Below are 27,712 nucleotides of genomic sequence, written 5' to 3'. Positions count from 1 at the left end.
ACCCTCGCGAGAGAGAAGGGACTATTGGGTTTCAATCTTTGCTAGGGCTTGGCTTGCATGTTCCTCCTTCTCTTTTTCTTGTACTTTATTCGTCGGACTTTGTAATTTTTTCTTGTTATTTAATAAAATTAAATAGGAGGACGGGCGGTGGGCTCCAAGAGTGTGGTGAACCCTTCACCTTCGGGTTTGAGGGTGAGAATTGTTCCCTATATTGTCCATCTCCGATGAGCTAATATCGCCTAATCTCTTATCTATTAAAAAAAAAAAAGTTGAGATGTAGGCCCACAGATCGCATTTGCAGTTATGTAACAGAAAAGAAAAAGAGGGAAAAGAAAAGAGAAAAAAGAAAAGAAAAGAAACATTCCTGTCCGTAAAAAATAAAGAAAAAACGTAAACCTGTTGTGTTTGTATGCTAGGCCCCTCCTTGATCCTTTTTTTCCGCGAATTCTCTTTGCCTTCCTTGGCAACCAACTCAAAACAGTTTAGACCCTTTCTTCCAATTGTTTCTGGGTTTCAACGTTTTCGATCAGATCGTGATCATCAACCATTTATGAGAGTATTGATCATCTTCCTGTGTAGCACGTCCGACCATCCAAACTGACGTTAATGTCAATCATTTAAGCTAATGAAATGAATGCAGGTAGCTTAGCTGGCTGTTCATCAACATAGAACATAGAGATCATTCATATATACAAGTATGGACGAGAGGAGTGATGACGAGGACAAGGATGCATTGGCCGGGTTAAGCTCTGCCCCTGCTCCGCCCCGGAAATCGCACTCATTAAGCCAGCAACTGCGTGGAACCTCAGCTCAGAAACGGCACCAACTGCGCAAGCATAGCCTCGACGATGTCCACGTACCCATGAACGTTGTTAATGTGGATCCCTACTACGATTCTTCCGACGATGATTTCTTTCCCTACTCGTCCAACACCACCAGTGCATCATCCAACATGACCATGAGTGCTGAGGAGTACGTCTCCTCCTCGCATAGATTAGACCAAAGCCTGTGCATGGAGGGCGGTGTGGATCATCATGAACCAGGCAGCAGCCGGGAAATCCAGCCATTACCTGAATTCATAGGGAGTGGCGGCGGAACAGGAATTTTTAGGGTCCCAACGCGGGCTGCAGTGCATCCCGGTCGGCCTCCATGCTTGGAGTTGAGACCACACCCTTTGAGGGAAACTCAGGTAGGGAGGTTCCTTAGAACCATTGCGTGCACCGAGACACAACTCTGGGCTGGTCAGGAGGGTGGAGTCAGGGTCTGGAATCTTAAGGATGTATTTGAACCTGGGTGCGGTCTCGGAGGCAGGGTCCTGAGGGGTGATGAGGATGCAGCGCCTTACTATGAATCTGCAAACACCTCTCCTGCCATGTTTTTGATGGTTGATGTTGGGAATAAGTTGATTTGGAGCGGGCATAAGGATGGCAAGATTAGGTCTTGGAAGATGGATCAGCCTTTGGATGCTTCTACTCCTTTTAAGGAAGGGCTTTCCTGGCAGGCGCACCGTGCTCCTGTTCTTGCCATGGTTATGACTTCTTATGGTAAACTAGCTCATCGCAGCCAGTATCTTTCTGGTGTCCTGTCGAGTTCCTTTCGTAATTATGAGATTGTATGTTGATTTGATGTAAATTATGAATATAGCCAGCAGCCTTATTGCAATACTTTACTCCCGACCAGAATTTATGCATTATATATGCAACTCTTATGCAGTCGTTGCCAATGTTAGCATACCTCTGATATCATGTTTCTCTGATCCAGGTGATATGTGGTCAGGTTCTGAGGGTGGTGTTATTAAGATCTGGCCATGGGAATCCATTGAAAAATCTCTTTCTCTAAAGCCAGAGGAAAGACACATGGCAGCTTTACTGGTGGAGAGGTCATGCATTGACCTTAGGAGCCAGGTTACTGTAAATGGTGTCTGCAGTATATCTTCTCAAGATGTCAAGTGTTTGTTATCTGATAATTTTAGAGCAAAAGTTTGGTGTACTGGGTCTATGTCCTTCTCATTGTGGTTAGTGTTTGATTTGATCCATAGTTTTCATTTTATGAGCGTGTTTTTTGGTTAACAAACACAATCTGCATGCTCGTGGACGGCCAATGATTTGGTCACAATCAACACAATGATGATTACATTGTACACAGTCAATTTTCATTCAAATAAATACGTGTAAAGATATGTGACGTTGATTGATTTGGCTCCAGGGATGCTCGTACACGAGAGCTTGTGAAAGTCTTTAATGTAGATGGTCAGATTGAGAATAGAGTTGACATGTCGTCTGTGCAGCAAGATCAAGCATCAGTAGAAGATGAGATGAAGGTGAAATTTGTTTCGACGACGAAAAAGGAGAAATCGCAGGGCTTTTTGCAACGGTCCCGCAATGCTATAATGGGAGCTGCAGATGCTGTTCGCCGAGTTGCGACCAGAGGGGCAGGGGCATTTGTAGAAGATGCCAAGAAAACGGAAGCACTAGTGCTAACTGCAGATGGCATGATATGGAGCGGATGTACAAATGGTTTATTGGTACAGTGGGATGGGAATGGAAACCGTGTTCAAGATTTTAATCACCATCCTTCTGCTGTCCAGTGCTTTTGCACTTTTGGGGCACGCATATATGTAGGATATGCGAGTGGTCACATTCAGGTCTTGGATCTTGAGGGAAATCTGATTGCAAGATGGGTTGCACACAGTAGTCCGGTCATAAAATTGGCAGTTGGAACTGGTTGTATTTATAGCTTGGCTACTCACGGTGGAATACGTGGATGGAACATGAAATCTCCAGGACCTAGTGATGACATACTACGTTCTGAATTGGCTGCTAAAGAAAGTATATATACTAGAAGAGACAACGTTAGAATTTTGATTGGCTCATGGAATGTTGGTCAAGGAAGAGCATCTCATGGTTCACTCATGTCATGGTTGGGTTCCGCTGTGCCAGATGTTGGTATTGTAGTTGTTGGGTTGCAAGAAGTAGAAATGGGTGCAGGTTTTCTTGCAATGTCTGCAGCAAAAGAAACTGTAAGATCCTTCCTTGATCGATCAAGTGGAGATAATTGTGGACTGCTTGATTATGGTTTACTACTTGAATGAATACTAGCAAGATTGTTTGTTAACTTTAACTATTCAAAATTTCAAAGTAACTGGCTAACAAGTTGTCGATCATTCTCTGAAGAAAAGTTGTCGATCATTCTCTGAAGAAAACTTTAAACTCTGGTTGATATATTGTAGATAGTAGGCAAATAACAAAGTCGTTGTTTTATATGTTGTATATTAAGTACATGTATATCGTCTCTTTCTTTGTGTGTTTACATTAATTTATTTACCATTTACTATTCCATTTGTAGGTAGGGCTTGAAGGGAGTTCTGTTGGGCACTGGTGGCTGGATAATATAGGAAAGGCTTTAGAAGAAGGAAAAACTTTCGAACGTATGGGTTCTAGGCAGCTAGCAGGCTTGCTCATATCTCTTTGGTAAGTGATTAATTAGCGTGAATTAAACTCTAGGAATTAGCCTTGCACCTGATGTAATGAGCCTGCAGTTCATTGGCATGTTTTTATAACCCTGCTCTATTGTTGATACATCCTTACTGGTCATATCCTCATAATTTACTTTAATTTTTTACTTAACTATTAGTTGATGCTTATTGTTTAGGGTAAGAAAAAATCTTAGAACACACGTTGGAGATATAGATGCTGGAGCAGTTCCATGCGGCTTTGGTCGTGCCATTGGCAACAAGGTTCGTATATCTCCATTCATAGTGCTCATTGTTGCATGTATAGTAGTTAGCAATTTGTACGTGTTTATATTTGCCATACCAGAAGCTAGGTTTATGCAGTAAGTTTCATTGCCTTCACTCCCTTTTGCAAGTACTGATTCGTTATTAATTCTTCGAAATGAAATATTAGAAAAAAATGGTACTACGAGTTTATGACACTGACCAGGCTCATTATGATGTCAAGCAGGGAGGTGTAGGTTTGAGAATCAGAGTCTATGATCGGATAATGTGCTTTGTGAACTGTCACTTGGCTGCACATTTGGAAGCTGTCAATCGCCGCAATGCTGACTTTGATCACATTTATCGAAATATGGTCTTCAATCGGTCATCTCTACTTAACACAGCAGCTGGTATGATACCATACCTGTTTTTGTCTTGCTGTCTTGCCTTCTCTACATATTTATTTTGGCTGCTTTATTCTTCTGGCTTGCCATGGGTCCTCTCTCTTGCAGCTGGTGTGTCTACTGCTGTTAACACGGTTCGGACTACAAATGTATGTACTTGTTTCATTCACATGTATATATTTGCTCTTATCGATCCATACACTGGTCTATCTTGTCCCTTTATCTATCTTAAATTCTTATCTTTATTAGCAAAGAGTACTTACAAGAAGTTATGGCTTTAGGCTGCAGGCAGCAACTCTGAAGAAGCAGCAAGACCTGAATTAGCCGAAGCCGATGTGGTTGTTTTTCTGGGTGATTTCAATTACCGACTTTTTGGTATATCTTATGATGAAGCAAGGGACTTCGTTTCACAAAGATGCTTTGATTGGCTCAGAGAAAAAGATCAGCTCAGAGCAGAGATGAAAGCTGGGAAAGTTTTCCAAGGGATGCGTGAGGCACTCATCAGATTCCCTCCAACATACAAGTTTGAAAGGCACCAAGCAGGTTTAGCAGGTATTTGATAGTGCATGGAAGTACTGTCAGTTTCTGAATTAGCTAGTTTGCTATTTGAGCTCTTGGCTTGTTCTTGTATATATACAAAGTCAAAAGCCATTGATCCAGATCCAAATAAGATATAAATGAACCACTAAAACGAACTACCTACCTAGATAAACGTTGTTGTTTTGTACTATGTTAATAACAAATTGGCACCTTTGCTAAATATGCATCCTTTCCAGGATATGATGCTGGTGAGAAGAAACGAATTCCTGCCTGGTGTGACAGAATAATATATCGTGATAATCGATCAGCTCCAGTCTCTGAGTGCAGTTTAGAGTGCCCTGTGGTCTCAGCAATTTTACAGTATGTTCTTGTGACTTTAGAATTTAAATGTTAATATTGTCTCCTCTTCTTCAATTTTTTTTTTTTATAGTTTTTATTTTTCTAAAACTGTGTCCATTAACTTTGAAATAGGTATGATGCATGCATGGATGTGACTGACAGTGATCACAAACCTGTCCGGTGTAAATTAACTGTACAAATTGCCCATGTTGATAGATCGGTAAGGAGAGGGGAGTTTGGGGAAATTATTAGATCCAATGAGAAAATCAGATCTATGCTTGAAGAATTGAATTATGTTCCTGAAACTAGTGTGAACACAAACAACATAATCCTTCAAAATCAGGATACATCCATTTTACGTATCACCAATAAATGTGTGAAGGATATGGCCATATTTAAAATCATTTGCGAAGGTCACTCCACTGTCAAGGAGGATGGAGAAGAGCCTGATTATCGCCCAAGAGGTGCCAACGGGTTTCCCAGATGGCTTGAGGTATAAAATTAACAATTTTTAATTGGCCTGCTGCTGCATGCTGCTATGTCCTTAATTTAATTAAAATCTTGTTCACTTTGGTGCAAATTATATAGGTCACACCAGCAGCTGGCATGATTAAACCTGAACAATCTGCGGAAGTATCCGTTCATCATGAAGAGTTCCATACTTTAGAAGAATTTGTTGATGGCATCCCTCAAAATTGGTGGTGTGAAGATACTCGTGATAAGGAAGTGATTTTGCTGGTGAATGTCCAAGGTAGCTGCTCAGCGCAAACATACACTCACCGAATCCGTGTGAGGCATTGCTTCTCAGCCAAGACAGTATCGCGCATTGACTCCAAATCCAACAGCTCTAGAAAAGGCCAGGGAAGTCCAGTTCACAAGCAACCTGCTAACACTTCAAGTGAAACTAACTCAAAAAATCCTTGAAACTGGCCAGTATCAAGTACTAATAGCTAGTATGAGGCACCCATACATCGCGTGGTAGGAGAGACGGAGTGAAGACTGATCGAAGACGGATTTAATCGCTGCCAAGTGCGCGGATCCTTCTCGCTAGAAATGTTAGGAAAAGAACTTGGTGTATATATTTATTCACTCGTACAGCCGACCCCTGTTTTGCATGACTGAGTCAGCAGTATAGGACAGGTTTTAGTTTTATATCATTAGTATGCAACATCATTTCTTCTCTTTATTAACAGGTTCATTCTCTACCTCAAAATTTTCTAGTCATACAACATCGATTTGTACTTGCTTTCTCAGTAGCCAGGTTTGATGGAAATGGAAATGCATAAGGTAGCAGTTTTCTGCCTGGCTGATCCAACTAAAAACTACGCATCAGAATCGGAGTTTGTTCACTTTCATTTATGACTACTAACAAGTGAGTTTGATCTATAATGTATCAGGACCATATCCAAGTATATTATATATGATCTCTCTGTCAGTATCCAATTTATTATCGACATTCCTTTAGCCTTGATGAATCCATCATCAGTCAGTAATTTTCCAATGCATATGTATATGGAAGGGGGTGGGGTTTGTAAAAAATAGGGTGCAAGTTTCACCCCCAAAGAAAAAAGAGGTTGAAATCAAGGTGTGCAATGCCCTTGTTGAGACTAGTGAGTTTATGAACTTTGTTAAAACTTCAAGCCTTCATGCGTGCATTCGAAACTTTCGTCCATTTGTTCAGAACTTGTCCATAATGTGCATTAGAAGCCAAAAGGCAATTTAGGAGGTTCTTATATATGAGACCAAAGCCTTATCACCCCACCAAACACACACACCCAGGAGGTTAAAAATTGTCGTCTCTATTAAAAAATAATAATAATAATAATAATTTTGGCGGATTCATGACCAGAAGCTGATAGTAGAGGTCCCATTTTGGTAATTTATCCTCTGCCAGTGGAGTACTCTAGTCCTTAACCAGAAGCTGATACAAGGCGGCAGGCAGTTGTGTTCTATTCCTCTGTTTTGTTTCATCGCAGCCGGCCATTCCCCTCCGATGTGCATACGCGGATAACTGGCTTTGTCAAAAGTATAATCGCTCCGCATCTGGAGGCCATAAAAAGGTTTAGAACTTCTTCTTCTTATTTACTCCAAAATATAGCTCGACTTGTAGTTTTAATTCCAGAATTTGTTCAAGGGGCAGATAAAGTTCCTATCTTTCGCTTTTTTGTTTTTTGATCTGACAGATACAGTTTGTAGGTGGTGGTTTATAGACTTTTCATTACCAAGTAGCTCTAAGCAAATTTGTGTTTGAAATTTGAACTTCATTCCAAGGCACAAGATTGAGACTTGAGATCAAAGACACAGACTTTTTAGGAATACCCATTGTTTTGAAACGGACACTTTAGCTTACCAGTAAGTTTTGATTCCATGAAACAGAGGGAACAAAGATTAGGGAAAGATGGATCAGCTAATTTGTTTTTCTTAGATTTATGTCCAATTAATGAATAGCTTGAGCTGAAAATCTAGATTTTGGGAAGTTGATATGAGGGGAATTAGCTAAGTTTTCAATTGTGTTATTGCAGATCAAAAGTTAATGCTCTGCATTTTCACTGTACACATGGTACTAAGTGTTGCCGTATCTTGCTTGAGCTTTTCGCAATATGCTTATCATTCAAACGACATGTCAAAACATATATCATTGAGTAAATATAGAAGAGACATAAGGAGGGGTTGCATTACAAGGTCTCAAATTTTGCCTTCAGTTCTTGGGGATGCTGATGGGTTACGAGTATTTGTGCTCTCAGATTTGCACACTGACTATACTGAAAACATGAAATGGATCAAGGACTTATCGTCCGTCAGATACAAGAATGATATTCTTATTGTAGCTGGTGATGTTTCTGAGACATACAAGAACTTTATAATGACCATGTCTCTCTTGAAGAATAAATTTGAACATGTCCTTTATGTTCCTGGGAACCATGACCTCTGGTGCCATCGGGAGGGAGAAATTTATGTGAGCAATGCTATTTATTTGCCAGGCCTTTATAGTGCTTGTACTATATCCTCCCAGTGCAGTATTTCTCATCACTTAGCATCTTAATGTTATATACATCTCTATGCATTTTTTACTTATGATAGTATATGTTAGCATGAACTGCACTACCATTTTTTTTTTCCTGTGTGTTTGTGTGTGTGTTAGCAAGAAAGCTGTTTTTCTATTTAGGAGTTGGGAGATTCAATTGATAAAGTATGAAGTAAAGAGAATTTCAAAGTCAAGCTGCTACTGCATTAGGTCTTTGATTCAGATTAAAGTGAGGGAAAAAAAAAAAAAACACTTTTTTACTGCATTTACTTTAATTTCAGTTTAATTTTATCTTTTATCAGATAGATATCCTTTCATGAAAATCATAGGCATGTATCATCTGATTGGATGCTAGTGTGAATCATTAGATGATCATTAGATGCTGAATATGGCTCTTTCTGTTAGTGCCACTTTATTCCAAGTTAATAGTGCATATCTATTTCTTGTTTAATTAATGACTCTATTTGCTTTTTATTCAATTTTATTCACATGAACTGCAAGGTTTCTTTCTTCGTACTTATAAAAAATTATACGTGATTCTGTTTTTCAGCTTGATTCTCATCAGAAGTTAAATAAAGTGCTAGATGCGTGTAGAGGACTTGGAGTTGAGACAAATCCAATAGTTTTAGATGGCTTGGGAATTATTCCTTTGCTCTCATGGTATCATGAGGTGATTGGTGTAATAACATATTTGGAGCTGAAATTTTCAGCTCCCTGATTATTGATGGCTTTATCATAGTAAATGCTTAAAATTACATTTAACATAAAAAATAGATTTCCTTTTTGTGCAGAGCTTTGATAAGGAGGAGGAAATAACCAATATCCACATTCCACCTCTAGAGATGGTAATTTGTGCTGTTTTTCATTTAACTATGTTTGCCATAGAACGATTTTTTATGCTTCTGGCCAGTTCTGGTTTGGTCTTTAAGAATACCAGTTGTTGTTCTTTCTCTCTATTGGTCCGCACAAATTTTACTTGTTTAACCCAATATGCTAGGGGAGAAGTGGACAACTGGTCCAGCCACCAGTTACTTTTCTTTTTTCCCCTCTCTTTCTCTCCCTCCTGAAAAGATTAATGTTAGTTCTACATTTAGGCATGCAAGGACTTCAAGGCATGCAAATGGTCTGCGGAACTGTCAAATGGAGATATCTCGCTTGCCCTGTATTTCGATGCAATGAATGAGAAGAATCAAAACGTGATCAAGGAGATCCAGAACACATGTAGCCAAATAATTACCTTTTCTCACTTTGTCCCCAGGTCAGTAAATAGATCAAGGAGATCCAGAACACATGTAGCCAAATAATTACCTTTTCTCACTTCCAAGATAATAAAGTCTGACTGGTTGCTTTTGCAAGTTGCTTCTCAGATCATATATGTTGTTGATTGTAGTTTGTACCAACTAGTGAAAGATGGTTTTTTTTTCCTCTACAGTATTAATAATCTTACTCTAAATTGATGTGCTAGAAAACTGAATAGTTTTGGTTGCAAATTCCAATCATGCATTTAAGTTTGCTAAGTGGTAGCAGCGATACTTGTGAGGCACAGGTGGTTCTGCAAAATGGTTGCGGTGATGGTGTTGTACATGCTATTGTCAGCTTATGTGTTTATTTTTATTTTTATTTTTTTAATTACTGCCAAGTCACATATATACTCTATAAAGCCTCAGAAATAAGGTTCTGTAAATTGAGACACAAGCCTTCTCCACTAAGTCAATACATATGTAAGAAAGATTAATATCCAATTTTAATCAAAATGTCTTACGATTCATCCCATTAAAAATCACTGTTCTATGCTCTCTCTTCCTTCTCTCTAGTTTACTCGTCTGACTTAAACATCAATTTTGTCAAACTTTACTCTGTGTGGACCTTTATTATTTGTGGTGGTTAAGAATACATGTTGGTAAGTTATAATTCCAACATTGTAAAGGTCATGGGTTCGATTCTCACTGACATATGTAAGGGTGGGGTGGGCTAAGGGTTTTTTTTTTTTTTTTTTTTTTAAAAAAAAAAATTTGGAGTCTGATATTGAGAAACCTTCTGTTCCTGTAATTTTGAGGCGGATAAACCTTTCAAATTACAAGAAGTGACAATGTTTCTCAGACTATAAGAAGTCGTATTTGCGTTTACTGATATACTCTCTTGGTTCTCATGATTCAGTTTTGACTGTTTCATGCAAATGTTAATTTTGTAAGTTTTTTCAGCTGTCCATTAGATACCTTTTTTTTTTCTTGTTTTTTTTTGTCTAAAGATAAAAAAAATCAACAAAAGAAGGTAACATTTGAAATTTTTTGCCTGGGGCCTCAGTTTTCATTGGACTAGTCCTCATCACATTGGCTCTGAAATTTTGGTTTCTTGATTTATTAGACTCCAAACCTGCTAGATATGCTTCATATTTCCTTTTTGGTAAACACTTCAGTGTGCATCATTCTTGTGTCCTTTCTGTGTATCTCATGTGTCAGTAAGTTTATTGCTTCTGTCATTGTGATCTGTTAGCTTGACAATTGCTTGCATACCATGTGACCAGGCAAGAGCTGTGTCCAGAGAAAAGAATGCTATTCTATCCGAAGCTTCCAAAGATTATTGGCTCTGATTGTCTTGAGGTCCGTATAAGGTCCATCCATGGGGTTGAAGGAAGTGCATCTGCATGTCATGTGTTTGGTCATACACATTTCTGCTGGGATGCTGTGCTTGATGGTATCAGGTGCATTCATCACCCATTTGCATTTCATACGGTTAGTTTATTAGGGAATGTACTGCTACTGTGGGAACAAAGGAAGACGAGTGCCTGTAGAGAGTCACAAAAAAACATGAAGGCTATATGGATAGAATAGAAATGATCAGTCAAAAGCATGAAGGCTATAATATGAATGCACTAATTCCTGAAGTGGTAATGAACTAATAATTCTAGCAGCCTTCATATTTACTCAAGAAAAGGCTAAAGAGACCACATTTTCCACTCTACTCTTCTTAAAGCTGTCTCTCTTAACTCGAGATTAATGCTAAAGAGACCCATTTTCTTATACCACATTGTAGACCACACGATGTAGCAGGCCCACATCATTCAATGAGAGTAACCACTGAATTATTTTTCATTACATTTTTTTCATTCATGAATGCTGGGTAATACTTTATGATTTTGTGGTTTAAATGTGGTGAATGAAAATGTGATCCTTCACTTGATCATTAAATAGTTTTTCTTGAGAAGTGTTGGTTTGGTTTTCTTTCACGGGATTATGGACCTAAGTTTATAGACGCCAAAGAAACCTCTGAACCTTGTGTAGAGAGAATGAAGTTTGATTTTTTATTTTATTTTATTTTTTATTTATATACAAATATGTTGGGTGGTTGTACAATTCATCATCATTCAGTACTCAGCAGTCCTTATGTTGGTAGGAGTTGAGCAATGTGTAATTCCTTCAACGTTCTAAGAATTTGTGGGGTTACCTCTCCTTCCATCATCTACATCATATCAGGATTCGTGACAAGTATTGGCATGCACTTTTACAATGCAGGTATGTGCAGGCTCCATTAGCTTACCCAAGGGAACGGAAGAGGAGAATGAATGGGGGTGAAAATTGGTTGCCATTTTGTATCTATTCTAATGGAAAGTTGTCTGATAGGCTTTCGCCGTGTTATTGGTCTGATTATTACTCTTCCAACCCAAGAACACCTCATAACACTAAACTTGCCCCTTGGGTTGCCAGGTTTTATAACCAAACATGACAGTTCAATAGACTTTATAACCAGTTTGAATTTATTGATGTAATTTCTTTCATCTATGTAAAGCTTCTGAATGTTGTTGCTGTTACTCTGTTAGCGTATAAGTTCTGCTTTAGACGAAGCTAAGGAGGTAAGCACCACAGGAAAATAATAACAGCTCCGCTCCTCACATGTATAAAGGTATTGCTTGAAAAAGGTCTCCTGTTTTTGTTTTTGTTCTTTTCGCTATTGAGCAATTGCTCGTTGCCTTAGAGAATAGAGATAGATTCCTGTAGTTGCATTTTTTAATATTCCATTTAAGACTGAAAGTTATTATTCTGTAAAGTAAAAATCATTTCTGATACCAATGCTGAAGCATATGGATGTTTAAGTAAATAGTTCAAGGGCTCCAACCATGTTTAGATGTAGAAACAGACCCAAACTCTTCATTCTGTTTCTGAGATACAGAATTGGAGATCCATACGATCATGCTAAACATTCAAAGCCCTATAAGAGGTTGATGGAACTACATGGAGATCTAGCAGCAAGATAGATGCTTGAGAGTATCCGTAAGAGATACCATCGGATCGGATCGGAGGCTTTTCTGCTAATCTCGGCTTTTGGGGCTAGGTCAGGTAAGGGCCTCTGTTGGGATAAAGTTTACTGCTGAGAATTTTTTTTCGAGTTTGCTTGTTGTATTGGATTTTGTTGTCTATCTGGTTGATACTTTGTGCACAGATTTTGCTAGGTAAATCTGGTTGATACCAAGTGAGAAGCTTATAATAGTAATAACTATAAGGAAATAGCAACTATATCGCCCCAGGTAGAGTGAGCACTAGGCCGAAGAAATAACTGTTTGGCACTTTATTAGCTTTTACAATCACATATGTGAATGTGATGGACATGACCTCTACACAATCGAAGAGAAAAAGTTCCCAAGCCCAACCCAACAAAAAGAGAAGGAAGAAAATTACAGAAAATTGAACAGAAAATTGAACACAAACACTACTGAACATCTGAATGGCACAGGGAGCAAGCTAGCAGGGGCTATTTTCCAATGCATACATTGACATTATTATACCATCAACGAACTAGTAGTCCTCGGGAGCCAAGGGCTGGTGATGAGTGTGGTGGGGAGCCTCTGTTGGTATGACCATGTATTCGTATATGAGAGCTGCCAACCCACCTCCTATAAATGGTCCAACCCAGTAGATCCAGTGGTTCTTCCATCTCCACCCTACCAGGGCTGGTCCAAATGCCCTTGCCGGATTCATGGATGCCCCGTCAAACGGCCCACCCACCAGGATATTTGCGCCTACAATGAATCCAATGGCCAGAGGTGCTATAGTTCCCAAGCCACCCCTCTTAGGATCAATGGCTGTAGCATATACGGTGTAAACTAACCCAAATGTCATCACAATCTCTAGTATTAGCCCATGCCACTCGCCAACACCAGGGGCAACGTTGAACCCCACTGTTCTCTGAATACATATTTACAAAATTCTCGTAAGTACTAGTCTAAGGTTATCTAATTAAGAAAATAATTGGGTGCATTCAAAAAATAGGGATTCAATTACCATGCCATTTGTGACAAGCCTTAGCAAAAGGGAAGCCACAATAGCGCCAAGGAGCTGAGCGACCCAGTAGTAAAAGGCGCGAACAACCGATATCCTTCCACCGAGAAGAGCACCAAATGTTACTGCAGGGTTGACATGGCCACCAGAGATGTTAATGCTGGCTGAGATGGCCGAGAAGAGAGAGAATGCATGTGCAAGAGCTATGGCTATCAGCTCAGACACTGATGTGTCGCTGTCCTTGTAAATTTTCCCTGCATGAGAAACAAAAGTTTAAGAAAGACATACGTACATATCCACGCATATTTTATATATAATATGCTACGCATACAATCCCGATGGAGCTATCTTGTGATCGTATTGCTCATGGTTCAGTTTATGTTTATGCAACAATTAAGCTAGCTATATGTGTATGTATTAACATAGTTAGGTACCAAGAGCGAGGATAGAGCCTTCCCCAGCAAAGACAAAGATGAAAGTGGCAATGAATTCAGCTAAAGTAGCTCTGATGGAGTCGGGGTGGGTAGCCTCGTCGGCCCTCCCAAACGCGTATCTACGAGTAGGCTGCGGCATGGTCGCAATTACTTGAGCCTAGCTAGTGCTATAGCTCTTTCTAATCACGTATGGTTTATATCTATTGATGACAGAAGTAATAATTATATGATCTGCCGGCCGTGGAGCTGCTGTTTTGCTTAGTTCTTTGCTTTGCTTCACAGCTTCTTCTTTTAGCTAGAAGATTAAGATGGAACTAGGCAGAGAAAGAGAGATGGGGAGATAGAAACTACTGGCGTTGAGAGAGAAAAAGTAGTGGGATTGATGGACGATGAGGGCAGGAGGGCGTTTGCATGTTTGAAATGTGGAGGTCTTTAGTCTTAAATTGGCCGAGAGGACTTGGATTCATGTGGGACACTTGGGCAGTTGCTATGCAGGAACGGCGACACATATGCAGCATATGTGTAGCTAGCTGGTAAATCCTAGAGAGTACTAAAAATGCCTTGGAATATGGATAATTGCATCATCTGGAACGGCCTCTATCTCTTATCTATCAGCAACTCTTTTGAATTTATCCTTATTTTTGCTTTGGATTTTTTTTTTTTTTTTTGCAAGAGGACTAAATTCGTTCTAGTGATCTCTAGTAGGTTCACGTTTCTTGATGTCACAATGACTCGATGACTTTTAAACACTAGAATTTCTATTGTTTTACTAGATAAAAGGGAAATTTTAGTGAATTGAAGTATATGTTTTTACATTGAAAATTAAATTAGTTTGATGAAGTCATTGGGATTTGAATATCAATATGAAGAGTGCGTATAGCTTTAAAAAATTAAGTACATTTACAATTTATATAAATTAAATTTTTGAGTTCAAACTTTCCTCGCCAATAAAATCATCTTGAACTACTCTCTATTTCTTGAATGCTTTTCAATACTTGAATCATTTTAGGCCGGTTCTCTGGGGCGATGTCTGTACACTCTAGGGCAATGTTGGTCAGCTTCAACATGTCATCGTGGTCATCTTTTGCTGGCAGCATTTCTACATCCAAAATATCTGTGGACCAATCATTGTTTACCACCATTCTAACCCAATCGGAAAGATCATCAATTGTTTCATCACTTCCCGGTGAGACTTTGCCTGGGATCCTGCCAGTAATGACCTCCAGTAGGACAATGCCAAAGCAATAGACATCGGCTTTCTGTGACAACTTCTTCGCTTGAGCCAACTCCGGTGACTTACCAATTGCTAGAATGCTATTTTGTGAGCATTCTCGAGCAGGCAGGAGTGGCAAGAATCCGAAATCTGTAAGCTTCACATGGTAGTTTTCGTCTCGGATAACAACTAGTACATTTGACGATTTAAGGTTGGCATGAGGAACCTTATGTGAACGCAAGGATTGGTGAAGGAATATCAGACCCTTTGCTATGCTTTTGATAATTGATAGTCTTGTTGCCCAAGCCAAATAAGCTACTCTTCCAACTCCTCTATTACCTGGCATTAAGATAGCATGCAATATATAGGCAACCAATTAGTAATTGGTAGAACAGATAATTGGAAATGGCAATAAAGCCTATGTGGAACAAAGTAAGAAAATTGAGACAGAGAAGTTGAATTAAACTGACCATGTAAAAGCTCAAACAAAGTAGTGGCACCAGAGACAAACTTATAGATGACGAGCTTCTCCTCCTTGGAATAGTAGAAGGAGAGAATCTGTACAAGGTTTTCGTGTCTCATCTTCCCTAGCAATTGCATTTGCTGGACAAATTCCTTTTTGCTCAACTCGTTCATGCTTCTAAGTCTCTTCACCACCACGACAGGGCCCGATTCTAGTGTTACTTTGTATGAAGTTCCCAGTTTTCCCCTGCCCAACACTTCGGCTGAAGCCCGAAGTAAATCATCCAAATCGAAAAATGCCGCAGCGGGCAAGTCCTTGTCGAAAAATTCCAACTCGACCCTCTTTTCAGGATCCCCCAACCTCTCATCCAAATGATCATCATCAGGCATTTTCTTTTGTGCCACTGCCCACTCTGAATAATCAATTATTAGATAAATGATAAAAGAAAAAAGTTAACAGATGAAATTATACTCCAGCTCCAAGTTATTAGAGATATACGTACCCGTCTGCTCGGCCTGATCTGTTGACGTCGCTTCATCTTTTCCATGCACTTTCTTATAGTAACATAAGAATACAAATATAACAAAAAAGGGAACCGCCGCTGCTGCAGCCACAATCAAAGCGAGTGGGAGGTCATCTTTTGAATCGTTTGGCGGGGAATTAGGAGATGGAGGAGGAGTACAAGATATCCCCAGAGGACTCCCACAAAGATTTGCATTATGATCGTACGAGCTTTTGGGGAACTTCTGTAACACACCAGTGTTAGGAATTGGACCGTCGAGATGATTATGAGAAACATTAAAAGCTCTGAGTGTTGGTTGGTCGAAAGGCGGAATTGACCCATCTAAAGAATTCTCTTGCAACTCTAGCAGTTCCAGCTTTGGCAAATCAGTAGTGTACTCGAAAGGTATGGAACCCCAGAAACGGTTGTATGAGAAATCCACATACTCCAGGTGAACAAGATTTGATAGGTTTGGAAGAGAGCCAGAGAAGGTGTTGTTTCTGAAGCTAAGTTTGCTTAGGAAAGTTATGTTTTGGAGAAATGTGGGTGGAAGAGAACCAGCTGGTGCTATAGTAGCTGCTAGCCGAGTTCCTTCTAGGACAAGGTGAACAACGTGCCAATTTGAACAAGCAATACCAGACCATTTGCTGCTGTTAATGTTATTGCAGGGAGGGCCGGTCCAATTTGAGTGCAAGTTGGAGGAGTTTGAGCTCACAGAGTCTCTTAACCTTAGTAAAGCCTCTCTTTCTTCTGAGTAGTATTCATCAAATCCTTCCGAGGTCCACGACGACGATGATGTTAATATCGGATTGATCAGAAAACTCATCATCATCATCGCAAAGAGTATGTACATATTTTTAGAAGAGGTCATCATGCTGGGATCGGATCGATTGATCGAGGAAGCAAGACAAAGACATGGGGGTGTGGGATTAAATTAATCCGTTAAAAATTCATGTCTAGGTCATACCTTTCTTAATCTATTGTTTTAGTGACAGTACCTTGACGAAGTGGGCAACGCATGGGGTTTACAAAGAGAATCAACTGATCTTGAGAGAGTCTTAATTTGGACATATATATAAACGTTAACAACAAAGAGTCCTTTTTAATGTCCAACCAACTTGATAAACAATGTGACAGCTTGTCGAACATATAGTATGTCAACCAAACGTTTACATTAATATATGAATACTTATATTGAAATATTTCATTTTGCAATTGATTACTCTTTTTTTTTTAGTCAGATAAATAACTCAAATACTACAACTAGTGGCCGATCCAGAATGTAATTTTGGGGTGGGCTATTCTAAGACTTGCTTATAATTTTTTTTTTTTTTTGTCAATAATGCTTCGTAGAATTTTAGGACTAAATTTTAATGAAATATTAATAGAAAATGTTGTAACTAAAGGATAAAAAGGGAGTACAAAATGGGAAAAGAGCAAAAAGAACAAGCAATAAATTTTTTAGAAATTCTAATGAAAAATGTTGTAACAAAAGGAAAAAAGAGAGAGAGAGAAAAAGGAGAAAAAAATGGGTAAAAGAAAAAAAAAACAGGACAAAAGAACAAAAAAGAGAAAGAAGAAAATGGGGAAACAACAAAGAAAACAGGCATGAATTGTATTAAAGGAGATTTGAACCAGTATTGCCATAAAGATGAGATAAGGTTTTGCCAACTGACCCAGACTTAGCTCTAAGAAAAAGTTAGTACATGTAGTATATAAGTTATTGGAAGAATTTTGGGTTGGGCTATAGCCCAACTAACCTCTTAAGTGGATACGCCACTGGATACAACTAGTCTTTCGTGAGTCAAACTTACAACCTCTCACAGTCTCACTTATGAAGATACTCAAGATAGTCTTGTCACTAGACCAAATGGTATTGGGCAATTGATTACCTATTATAATAATTAGTTATTATTTCCCCTATATTAAATTACATTTTAGAGATTATTTTGAAAAAAATAAATAAATAATTAAACTAAATTGTTTAGCCATTCAATTGTATTAAGCAAATGGATGGTTTCTAGTATCATCAAAATGACTTGTTTTGATACAATTAGATGCATGGTTGATTGATATATATTTGAATCGATTATTTTTGTACAAATGATCTTTACGTCATTTTTAACACGATAACACTTATTTTTTCTTCTTCTTTTGCAACTAACTAATTATTTAAGAGAAAAACATAGCCAATCCTAGCGTTGCTCTCCTTCCTTCCTAGCATCTCCGCCACCCTCCAACCATGGTTGATGACGTCTTGATCCACCTTGCAATTGCACTGGCTATCTCTGACGAAGGACATGTTTCCTTTGGGGCTGCCGGCAAGGTGGCGATCTCTGCTCACTATTATGTTGTGGGACTGCTTCTGTCTGTGAAGAAGAAAATTGAACCAAAAGCTTTGTGGGAACGATGTCGTCTGCCTAGGGTCTCAGGTAGCGACTCACAATCCAGGACCAAGGTGGTCGATTTGTGTTGAAGTTTTCATGGTAAGAATTGTTTACAATAGACCCTGGTTTTTTGGGAAGTCCAAGTTTGCTCTCTTGGAGTATGACGGACTGAACGAAGTTGAACAGGGTCAGATCTCTTCTTTTCCTGTATGGGTCGAGATTTTTGGATTGGCACCAGCTTTGATGACGGATGAGGCGGTGGCTATGGTGGTTGCAACCCTAGAAAGTGTTTTACAGATTGGCAAGTCGGGAATTTGTCGAGGTATAAGTGCCCGTGTATAGTTCAACGACACAATCACTGACCCAGTGAAACAGGGCTTATCACCCTCTTATTTTCAAGTTTCATTTTAAGGCATGACAGCGACTCTGCGCTTCAAGACGAAAGGGTGGTAGGATTTTGTGGGATCTGTGGGCTGCTTGAGCACCTAAAGGAATGCTGTGCAAGACTCTCGGATGTGTATGCAGCGCAGGCGCATAAACTAGTGAAGTTTGTCCCTAACCTTACTTTAGGGTTTCAGGTGTTCCTTTGATTTTTTCTAGTTCTGGTACGGCGAGCCTCCATGGAATTGATAAGGGCAGACACCCAACCCGTTCACTGTGAATCCCTATTCTCTTTTATTCTCCAATCCTGGAGTTTTAGTGCAAACTTTGGCTACTCAGCTTGACAGATTCCGTACTTCAGCTGTCTCATTACTTAAGAAGACAAGATAAGAGGTTATTCCTTCAAAGGCGGTGGTGAATACCATCTCAAGGGTGAAACGCAGTACTTCGATCACTAGCTATGGTGACGTATAGTAAGAGAACCAAGTAGGTGGTATCTCCTATAGTTCTTGTAACGTACTCTTGACTTTGAACCACAGATGGACCTTCTCCTGGACAAAGAACTTTGTTGGTGTCTCCCCCAAAAAAAGAGGAAGGTGGGCAGGCCAGTTAGGGCTTGGAAAAAGCCAAAATTGGAGGATGTGAGGCATTGGAAGGTGAAGCCTAATTTTGCTACCAAGAAGAAACCTCACAAGAAGCTGCAGGTTCCTAAGCCAATGGAAGTTGGAGCTAAGAGAGTGTTGCACCTGGAAAATGAGGAAGTTATGGTAGCTCATGTGGTTAACCCGGGGACTATCCCCGATCTGCGGGCGTAGGTAGTTTCTAGAATGCTTGAATAAATTAGGATTTCTACTTGTCTTGGTATGAACGTTTTAATCCTATTACTATCAGGTTACATGTTATTTGGTGCTTAAATTTATAATGACATTCGTCTAAGTTATTTTAGGATAGTCTAGGCGATGACTCAATATTGATGTGTAGCCTGTTGAGGGTGAGTCGTTGTGTAATGTTGTTTAACTCTTTATTTTAATGGATAGACACCCACTCCTTTTCAAAAAATAGAAAATGAATGGTTCAAATTATATATAAAAATAAAATATATAAATACATAAATTCCAAAATAGATTGAGCTAAACGAATAGATTCACTCAAGAGGTGAATATAAGAATTAACTACGAATTTAATAAATCACATCGAGAAAACCTGCATGAAACCATTGAATCAAATATTTGAGTTTAAATCATTGTGGAGAATCTTTTGTCATTTGTTAAAAAAACTAAAACTCATAAAAGACTGAAGAATTGAAAATTAATTTCCAACACAAGCGGTGGAACCCTAATCTAGATCATGACATCAAACAATTATAAATTTAGGTGTAGTTTGGGATTGCTGTGACTTTTAAAAAATAAAAACCTCTTCTGCTGGGACTGACAGCAGCTTTTAAAATTAACATTTGAGTTGCTTCTATAATCTGTTGTCAATCACCTATATTTTTTAATTAAAGCTGCTTTTTTAAGTTTACCAAACATTTTAAAACCTAAAACTTTAGAGAAAAGCTGATTTTTGTCAAAGTAAAGCAATCTCAAACTACGCCTTAGTCTATCAGGAAAAAGGAACAAAAAAAATCTTTAAAGTAAGGTTGTCAGAGTGATGGATATGAAGTAATTGGTACAGTACACCATAATAAATGATTTTTTACAGCAATTTACACGTATTGCAAGGTAAAATAGATACTCATATAAAATCATAAAAAGTCGAACAACACATAAGAATATAGAGTACTAATCTAATCTTGCACCTCGATCATCTGCATTGCCACTAGCTTGTTCAATCATGTCGTCTAGTTATGTCGATTTGGAAGCCATTCACTAAACGAGCTGAGGGAAAGAAGGACATACGATCGTCTTTAAGTTGGGTCCACCTGAGTTTAAAATATTACGAGCTAGTGATTAATAGTTTATTTTCGTTTCGAGCAAAAGTTCGTGATTATTATTTAATGAGAAAGAACAACAAAATGTTTTAGAATTTAGAATTAAACTATATAGTCACAAGATGCATATATTTTACTACGATTTACCGATATGTTGTGACAAAGTAATGGAGAAAAAGGGCAATTTGAAGGCGAGCCAACTCAGCTCCTGGACAAAATCTAGGTCCTCCTCCAAAGGGTGCAAAGTATAGGCTACTTCTCCAATTTCTTTTCTCCTGTTTACGTAAACAAATTATGATAACGATAAAATATAAAGGGTCAATTTCATTTTACATCCTTGATCTTTACACTCTAAATCATTTGAGTATCTGCACTTTTAATTTCATCACGAGTGCCATTGTACTTATCAATTTTAATCAATCTTGTCTAACCTTTAGCTTTCTTTCCAACTATTATGTGATGTAATCAATTTCAAAAACATAAGATATAATTTTGCATGTCATATTAGTGAATCATCATTATACATGGGAGCCCATTAGATTCACATTTTCAATTTACAAAATATTTGACAAAATAACTAATGATTGGATATTATTGATTAAATTGGAGAGCACAGGGCCACATGCATGTGATGAAATTAAAAGTACATGGCCACAATTGATTTAACGTGTAAAGATGAGAGAGATAAATGAAATTATCTCATAAAAAAAATAATGAAGTACACATTAATCATACATAATTTATAACTTACTGAGAGCAACATAAAACTTTCATAGCTAGGAAGATTGATTGTAATATATAATTATAAGATCCTGAATAATGTATATATGTCCATGCCATTAACCAGAGATCGAGTACGTAGAGACTAACCTGATTTTCACTGTCCATCCATCTCCAAGGACTGAAGGCGAGGGCTTCATTATACACATTTTCATCCAAATGAACTGCTGAGAGGAATGGAACGACAAAGCATCCTTTGGGAATAACATAGTCTGCACCGAAACTAGTATTTTAATTTCACGACACTTGCATACCGGGTAAAAATATAGAATGACAAGTTTGGTTCGGGAATAGATTATGAGCTAGATCAAATAAAATATGATCAGTTGGGCGTAATTTCATCCATCAATTATGATATGAACCGTGTTCAGGAGATCAGATTAATATCAATGAAGCGTACACATGCATATGTACATATATATACACACACACACCTTGGTACTCAACGTCTTCTTTTGCCTCCCTTAGTAACCAAATTGCAATTCCTCCAAGTCGAAGTGTTTCATCAATGACCTTCACATATCAAAGATGGCTTGGTTGTTAGTTAGGAATGTAGTACCTCCACGCACAACTTCTAGCTTCTTATGCACCCAGTGCTACATTATTAAGTTAAATCTCAAAACTGATGCATATATTGTTTAGTATATCAACGTGAAATCTGGGATAAAAAAAATGCGAAATATGAATTCATGGACGCATCATATGCAGGCGTCGTATATATATAATTCATGTACTTCGTGATATATAATTCGAATTGAAAGTGAAAAGATGATTTTCAGAGAAATAAATTCTTACACACTGAGTAAAAGGCATTGCTTTATAATCGTGCCATGTAAGCATTTCTTCTCCAACAGATTTGCTTCTTCTGAGACTGTCTTGTTCATCCTGCATGTAAAGACGATCCAGGCGACGATTAATTAATTAATCACCCAGAGAAATTAACTGACTTCGACGTACGTGCCTTGTTTGATTAAGGGCTTTTAACTCAATTAAGCACATTCGTGTATTGCTGCATACTAAGGCTAATGCAATAAGCAATTATTTGGTATATCTAACAAGCTTTTGCGATGTAGTAATAACTAGCTTCAGCATATCCGAGAGCTTAAATGTTTACTTTTTAATGTTTTTCACCTCCCAGGTTTATTTATTTTAAAGGGGGGGGGGGGGGGGAACCCTAAATCAACAGATCGAATTAGAAATGTACATCGTCATTTGAATGGACTTAGGACATACCAGTAATTGTTGCATTGCTGTGGGACACTGGGTAAGGAAATAGACTGCAAATAGCATTGTTTTAGCAGTTGTTTCGTTGCCAGCAAAGAGAAGATTGATAATGAAGTCTGCTACAGACTCATCAGCTAAGCTTTCTTCCCCCAGTATTCTTCCAAGCACGCCATTACCTATTTCCGTTGCACCTTCTCTCTGTTCTTTGATTATCCTATTTATCTTGGTTATGATTTTCTCCCTTGCCTTCATTAATTCATGTCAAACCATTAATTCGAAACATCATACGTACTCTTAATTAATACACGTACACTTGAGCATGCATTCTAGAATTAATTAGTAATTATGAGTTTATGAGCTCGTATGCAAGGATTTACATATTTTCGCATATTTTCTATGCCGACGTTAATTTTAACATTATATACATTAACAATTTATATTAGGGGAGGCGAGACCATATGAAGGGAACAATTCTTAGGTTCACCCCTAGGGTGAACTAGCATATTCACCCCCATTGTTGATTAACATACTTTTACTTAATAAATTTATAATCCAACGGTCCATATCTTAAATTAGCATTTAAAGATCATCTCTGTAAAAAATCAATCGAATCGGAAATCGTTTAATTATCTAATTGAACCAAACAAATGGATGGTTCTAACAACACTTACTACTATTATGATGAACCGTCCATGTATTTCATAGAAATGAATAACTAAAAGGTCTTCAATTTAATTGATTTTTTACAGAGCTAATCTTTGTATTACGTTATACAACATGAATGGTTGGATTATAAATTTATTAAGTAAAAGTATGTTAATCGACAATGAGGGTGAATATGCTAGTTCACCCTTGGGGTTAACCTAAGAATTGTCCATATGAAGGTATGACTTTTTCAAGTTGGTCCATCGTGATAGATGTATAAAGTAATATTTCTTTCTAAGGGAAAAGCAACCAACTATCAGGATAATAAGGCGGCATAGCAGCTCCTACGCATGGCAGTGTGAGACATCTACATACAGCAACTTAATTACGTACCTTCATGGCAGTGTGATAAGCACAGCCGGGCAAGTTGATTGGAACGGAGAGACAACCATCAACGAAATCGGAGAAACACTGAGCCATCTCATTAATCTCTAACTCACTCGAAATTCCCAATAGTTGATTAACCATAAGATGTATAGCCAACTGTAATTGACATATAAATATATATGAGATAATATTTTTAATAGTTTGACCGACTGATATAGTGATATATTCTCGCAAGAATATCACATTATATACAAGATGGTCTCCATGCATGTATGCGTCCACCACATATATGATTGGAATTAAGCAATACCTTTCTACAAAGATCCTGAAGAAGTAATGGCTGATTGGTTGGGTAATTGCTCAAAGCTTGAGTGATAACCATTTGAATATCATCCAATAAATTAATTTTAAGTAGCTTATCAAGACGCATCATATTGGAGGCGATGCTATGGAGTTTCCTCTGTTGCTCACCATGCACCGTGATCACACCATTTTTCCCTACCAAGTCTTTGAAAGATTTTGGATAGCTGGACTGAAACAATTTACCTTCATTTTGCATTACAAACCGGTTAAAGCTCGGGTCTGCTGATACCACACACCGTTTTCCAAATAAACTGCAGGAGAATATCTTCCCAAACCTGCAGCAGGCCGGCATTTATAAATAGGAGCTATGTATGTGTATGTAGTTGATCGATAACCGGATGATGTATAAAAAATTAAAATATATACTACAATTAGCTAGCTAGTCAACTCGATTGATCTAATTTAACTTGAATAGAGCTTGCTATATGTATAGTACCTTTTGATCTGTTGTTCAACAAACTGCGGGGGATGAGAACTTGCAACAGCATTGTACCATTCGAAGCTGTCACCAACTATCGGCCAGCCTCTTCGTCCCGGTGGCAACTTGTATATTCTTGATCCTACCACCTTCTTTTCCTTGATCTTCCGCAGAAATCTTGCAACAAATAATACGAACAATACTGACCAGATCATAATAACCAGGTAGCTGTTGGTGCCTGCTGAAAAGAGGTCTCCCATTTCCGGCCTTAGCAAGACTGATCAAATGATAGAATTTTGTGGCTGGTCTAGAGAGCTAGCTAGCTGAAACCAGCCAGAAAAATTAGCAATAATTTTTGACAATAATATTTAAACGCTAGTGTGCAACTACACAAACATATAATTAAAACAAATAACGGTAATATAATTATTTATCGAGCAGGCATCATTGACTAAAGTATTGAAGATAGTAGGGCCACGTCGCGCTGCAATAACATAATTAAGTTATTTCTTAAAAGGATATACATGACAGGTTCGAGATTCGAATGCATATATATTCTCTATATATTCAGAAGATTTTGAAGTTCGATTCAATATATGTTGTATATGCAGCAGATAGATGTACATACAGTACTGAAGTGAAGAATATGCATACCATGATTCCATAACTAATTGCTAATGTTTACATAGGCAGCAGGAGCATCTCCCTCGCATACACTTGAAAGAGATCGGTGAGAAAGGGGCTCTCGACGCTCTTATATAACGTATATAGAATTACTCAAAGCTAGGGTCCTGATGATCGACCCTTTTTGGGTGCATATATGTAAGTCAAACTAGTTATAGGCTATTGGCTTAGTTGTTCAACGGCAAAAGCCTGAATCAAGGGTGAGTGGTCTTCAAGTTGAAGAGATCCTCGATCAGCTCACTAGCTAGAAGAAAATCTTATACAAGCTAGCTTGAGTGCTTGACTTCATGTACAGGTGTGTGTATTATCTTATTTGTTCAAACAAATTGATAAAGTAGTTACATAATGTCCCTTTAAGTGTATAACACATTTGACGGGGTTTAAGTTCCTACTTTCCAAGCCACCGGCAACGGCCAACTTGTGACCTCGAGAGAGTTAGGTTAGGCAAATGTATGTATATATATATATATATATATATATATATATATATATATATATATATATAACCTAGCTTTGACTTGGAGCAACCAACAATATGTTAAGTTTTAAATTTTGATTCGTGGCACATATTGTGGCTTTATGAAGGACAGACTTGTCACTTCAATTCCAGTGAGGCATAATGGAGCCAGCTAAAGATTAAGAAACGTGTAGAACGGTAGAACCCTAGTTTCCACGCCTACCTTCCAAGAATCAAGGTCCTAAATTTGTGCCATGATTTAAATCCATATACTAGATCCAAGTGCCTAAATTTGTGGAAACGGAATGGTTTCAGTTATATAACACTAACAAAACCAGCCAAGCATGTATATTAGGTATTTAGGTTTCAGCTGACTAGCTGAAAGTACAAACTTTCTTCTTTATCATTGTATGTAACTAAGGGGGTGTATTCAATTCAGATTTTAAAAGATTTTGTTTGAGTTTTTATAATCCATGAATTTACTTAATCCACAGATTGTTTAAATTCTATATGGATTCTGATTTATTCTAATAGATTGATTTACTGGTATTTGTTTAGATTTTACAAGTCTTTATGATGTTTTTGGTAGGTTAATTTTTATTTTCTTCTTCTTTTTCTTCTTCAAAAGCAATGGATGTATGGATCCAACTATAATGCTATATCAATGATAAAAAAGTGTACGTGTGTGTGTATATATATATATATATATATGGCAATCTATCATTCTTTATGTTGTGTATAATGATATATGAATAATAGACCGAGGCTTTCTCTCTCTCACCTAAACCCTAAAAACCTTTAGTTTGCAAATTTCTTCTCGTCTGGCGGCGCCCGGCCGTCGGGTCTGGCCTCTGGCCTCCCGCCGTCATGGGGTTTGCTGCCGGACGAGAGAACTACTACCCATGGGACACCGTCGGGGGGATTCTTTCTGGTTTTGTCAATTGTTTCGGCTGGGATGGTGGAGACGATGATGGTCGTGTTGTCCGGGCTAGTATTATATCCCCGCTGATGGGTTTCTTGGATCGCCGACGTAATGGATCTTGATCGATGGCGGTGTGGTTTGCAAGCCTGGGATCGGGGATGGTTTGATCCGTTGTGATGCAGGTCGCGGCAGCGTGGCTTGGGCGACGGGTGATGCAGGTCGTGGCGGTTTGGATCTTGCATCGACGACGCCGCCATGGGTTCGATCGCTGGCGTTGAGCCGTGGGCCCGGGGAACCCGGATCTGAAAATCTCTGCCGGAAGACGACATACGACGAGGGTGATGGGAAGGATGGCGGACTGGGCCCGAATCGGGCTGCTGGGCCTGGAGATCTCCTTGGTGACTGCCATGTTGGGCTGAGGTTCTACCTTAGTCCATTAACTTCTAAATTTGGGCTAGGGTTTAGGCTCTTGGCCCAAACCTATGTTTTTAGCTTTTTGTCTAATTACCATAAATTTCCTTGTATTAGGAACCTAACGAGTATAGTTTGGCTTGTCTATTCGCTATGGTTTTTTTTCCATAGCTTATAAGCTCGCTTTTAAGTGAGCGATAAGTTCAAATATAGTTGGTCTATCCTATATATGCGCCACTGTGGCTCCTCCATGAAACCTTGTTCTGGCCATTATTATGTGTCAGTGGGTGGGTATGTAATGACCTTCTTGGCATGCGTTATTATCAATGGAATTACCATTATTTCAAAAAAAAAAATGATATATGAATAATAAGAGCAAACTAATCAACCAAAATGATACACAAAAAATAAAGTAGTAAACTAATGACATAATTTATTTCATATCTAATTTACAAAAGAAACATGTGTATATGTAACAGCATATTCTGGCTTTAGATGAATATATATCGGCACCCAGCTTTGGGTTTGATTAAAAAAAAAAGAAACATGTGTGTATGTATCATCTAGGGATGACAAAAATCCCCAGCGGGGCGAAGCTTCATTGGATACCCGTCCCTAATTGATAAGAGCATATTTATGCGATGTTAATAGCGTTAATCTTCATACTTTCTTTGTTAGTTTAGTGTATTTTCTAGTTATTTACTTTGTTTATTTTGTTTGAAAGGTATCTTGGAGTAAAGAAGAAGAAAAGAAGTAAAAGAGGGATTGAAAAGCAAAATCGGGAAATCTGCCTGTGCAGATCAGTTAACTTCGAC

At 38.3% G+C, this 27,712-nt stretch overlaps 5 protein-coding genes across 8 annotated transcripts; 2 read left to right on the top strand and 3 right to left on the bottom strand.

Annotated features, from left to right (window-relative positions):
* The first annotated feature begins 457 nt into the window (after positions 1-457).
* On the top strand, positions 458-6,211 carry LOC133743034 (type I inositol polyphosphate 5-phosphatase 12). Of its 2 annotated transcripts, XM_062170773.1 has the most exons (11): positions 460-1,544; positions 1,762-2,014; positions 2,206-3,019; positions 3,346-3,470; positions 3,652-3,736; positions 3,963-4,125; positions 4,228-4,268; positions 4,401-4,671; positions 4,896-5,019; positions 5,131-5,491; positions 5,587-6,211. In XM_062170773.1, exons 1-11 carry the CDS (start codon positions 698-700, stop codon positions 5,920-5,922), a joined length of 3,420 nt encoding a protein of 1,139 aa, XP_062026757.1. In that variant the 5' UTR covers positions 460-697; the 3' UTR covers positions 5,923-6,211. The 2 variants fall into 2 exon arrangements, with proteins under 2 accessions (XP_062026756.1, XP_062026757.1); XM_062170772.1 differs by having other exon boundaries at positions 458-1,544; positions 3,963-4,268.
* Positions 6,212-6,868: 657 nt separating this feature from the next.
* Positions 6,869-11,831, top strand: LOC133743037 (uncharacterized). The gene is made up of 7 exons (XM_062170776.1): positions 6,869-7,058; positions 7,521-7,954; positions 8,574-8,693; positions 8,815-8,868; positions 9,118-9,281; positions 10,548-10,724; positions 11,536-11,831. The coding sequence occupies exons 2-7, from the start codon at positions 7,532-7,534 to the stop codon at positions 11,744-11,746; spliced, it is 1,149 nt and encodes a 382-aa protein (XP_062026760.1). The 5' UTR covers positions 6,869-7,058; positions 7,521-7,531; the 3' UTR covers positions 11,747-11,831.
* Positions 11,832-12,721: 890 nt separating this feature from the next.
* On the bottom strand, positions 12,722-14,239 carry LOC133745106 (probable aquaporin TIP3-2). The gene is made up of 4 exons (XM_062173096.1): positions 14,207-14,239; positions 13,731-13,887; positions 13,300-13,550; positions 12,722-13,203 (listed from the first exon to the last, which is right to left on the bottom strand). The coding sequence occupies exons 1-4, from the start codon at positions 14,237-14,239 to the stop codon at positions 12,814-12,816; spliced, it is 831 nt and encodes a 276-aa protein (XP_062029080.1). The 3' UTR covers positions 12,722-12,813.
* Positions 14,240-14,535: 296 nt separating this feature from the next.
* LOC133743035 (probable leucine-rich repeat receptor-like protein kinase At1g68400) lies at positions 14,536-16,859 on the bottom strand. Of its 2 annotated transcripts, none has more exons than XM_062170775.1 (3): positions 15,909-16,859; positions 15,414-15,809; positions 14,536-15,282 (listed from the first exon to the last, which is right to left on the bottom strand). In XM_062170775.1, the coding sequence occupies exons 1-3, from the start codon at positions 16,780-16,782 to the stop codon at positions 14,684-14,686; spliced, it is 1,869 nt and encodes a 622-aa protein (XP_062026759.1). In that variant the 5' UTR covers positions 16,783-16,859; the 3' UTR covers positions 14,536-14,683. The 2 variants fall into 2 exon arrangements, with proteins under 2 accessions (XP_062026759.1, XP_062026758.1); XM_062170774.1 differs by having other exon boundaries at positions 14,537-15,282; positions 15,414-15,818.
* A 3,460-nt stretch (positions 16,860-20,319) lies between these two features.
* LOC133706477 (abietadienol/abietadienal oxidase) lies at positions 20,320-25,270 on the bottom strand. Of its 2 annotated transcripts, XM_062132012.1 has the most exons (10): positions 25,078-25,268; positions 24,442-24,746; positions 23,953-24,280; positions 23,649-23,798; positions 22,620-22,856; positions 22,182-22,271; positions 21,821-21,899; positions 21,477-21,598; positions 20,754-20,881; positions 20,320-20,597 (listed from the first exon to the last, which is right to left on the bottom strand). In XM_062132012.1, the coding sequence occupies exons 2-10, from the start codon at positions 24,681-24,683 to the stop codon at positions 20,504-20,506; spliced, it is 1,470 nt and encodes a 489-aa protein (XP_061987996.1). In that variant the 5' UTR covers positions 24,684-24,746; positions 25,078-25,268; the 3' UTR covers positions 20,320-20,503. The 2 variants fall into 2 exon arrangements, with proteins under 2 accessions (XP_061987996.1, XP_061987997.1); XM_062132013.1 differs by lacking the exon at positions 22,620-22,856 and having other exon boundaries at positions 25,078-25,270.
* Positions 25,271-27,712: the final 2,442 nt, after the last annotated feature.

This window comes from Rosa rugosa, chromosome 4 (assembly GCF_958449725.1).
Source record: "Rosa rugosa chromosome 4, drRosRugo1.1, whole genome shotgun sequence".
In the NCBI taxonomy this organism is placed as follows: Eukaryota; Viridiplantae; Streptophyta; class Magnoliopsida; order Rosales; family Rosaceae; genus Rosa; species Rosa rugosa.
This window is presented reverse-complemented; position numbering and strand designations above follow the sequence as displayed.

Bases quoted from the DNA above. Each gene is read 5' to 3' on its own strand.
- LOC133743034 (XM_062170772.1), top strand. From the start codon at position 698: ATGGACGAGAGGAGTGATGACGAGGACAAGGATGCATTGGCCGGGTTA. The intron at 2,015-2,205 runs GTTAGTGTTTGA...ATTTGGCTCCAG, and splicing joins TCTATGTCCTTCTCATTGTG to GGATGCTCGTACACGAGAGC. The intron at 4,672-4,895 runs GTATTTGATAGT...CATCCTTTCCAG, and splicing joins GCACCAAGCAGGTTTAGCAG to GATATGATGCTGGTGAGAAG.
- LOC133743037 (XM_062170776.1), top strand. From the start codon at position 7,532: ATGCTCTGCATTTTCACTGTACACATGGTACTAAGTGTTGCCGTATCT. The intron at 8,869-9,117 runs GTAATTTGTGCT...TTCTACATTTAG, and splicing joins ACATTCCACCTCTAGAGATG to GCATGCAAGGACTTCAAGGC. The intron at 10,725-11,535 runs GTGCATTCATCA...TTTACAATGCAG, and splicing joins GCTGTGCTTGATGGTATCAG to GTATGTGCAGGCTCCATTAG.
- LOC133745106 (XM_062173096.1), bottom strand. From the start codon at position 14,239: ATGTGTCGCCGTTCCTGCATAGCAACTGCCCAA. The intron at 13,551-13,730 runs GTACCTAACTAT...TTTCTCATGCAG, and splicing joins AGGCTCTATCCTCGCTCTTG to GGAAAATTTACAAGGACAGC. The intron at 13,204-13,299 runs GTAATTGAATCC...ATATGTATTCAG, and splicing joins GGCTTGTCACAAATGGCATG to AGAACAGTGGGGTTCAACGT.
- LOC133743035 (XM_062170774.1), bottom strand. From the start codon at position 16,782: ATGATGACCTCTTCTAAAAATATGTACATACTCTTTGCGATGATGATG. The intron at 15,819-15,908 runs GTACGTATATCT...TTGATTATTCAG, and splicing joins AGATCAGGCCGAGCAGACGG to AGTGGGCAGTGGCACAAAAG. The intron at 15,283-15,413 runs GTCAGTTTAATT...TCTTAATGCCAG, and splicing joins TTTGTTTGAGCTTTTACATG to GTAATAGAGGAGTTGGAAGA.
- LOC133706477 (XM_062132012.1), bottom strand. From the start codon at position 24,683: ATGGGAGACCTCTTTTCAGCAGGCACCAACAGCTACCTGGTTATTATG. The intron at 21,599-21,820 runs GTGTGTGTGTGT...GTTTCGGTGCAG, and splicing joins AGAAGACGTTGAGTACCAAG to ACTATGTTATTCCCAAAGGA. The intron at 20,598-20,753 runs GTAAATCGTAGT...TTTTAAACTCAG, and splicing joins TACTTTGTCACAACATATCG to GTGGACCCAACTTAAAGACG.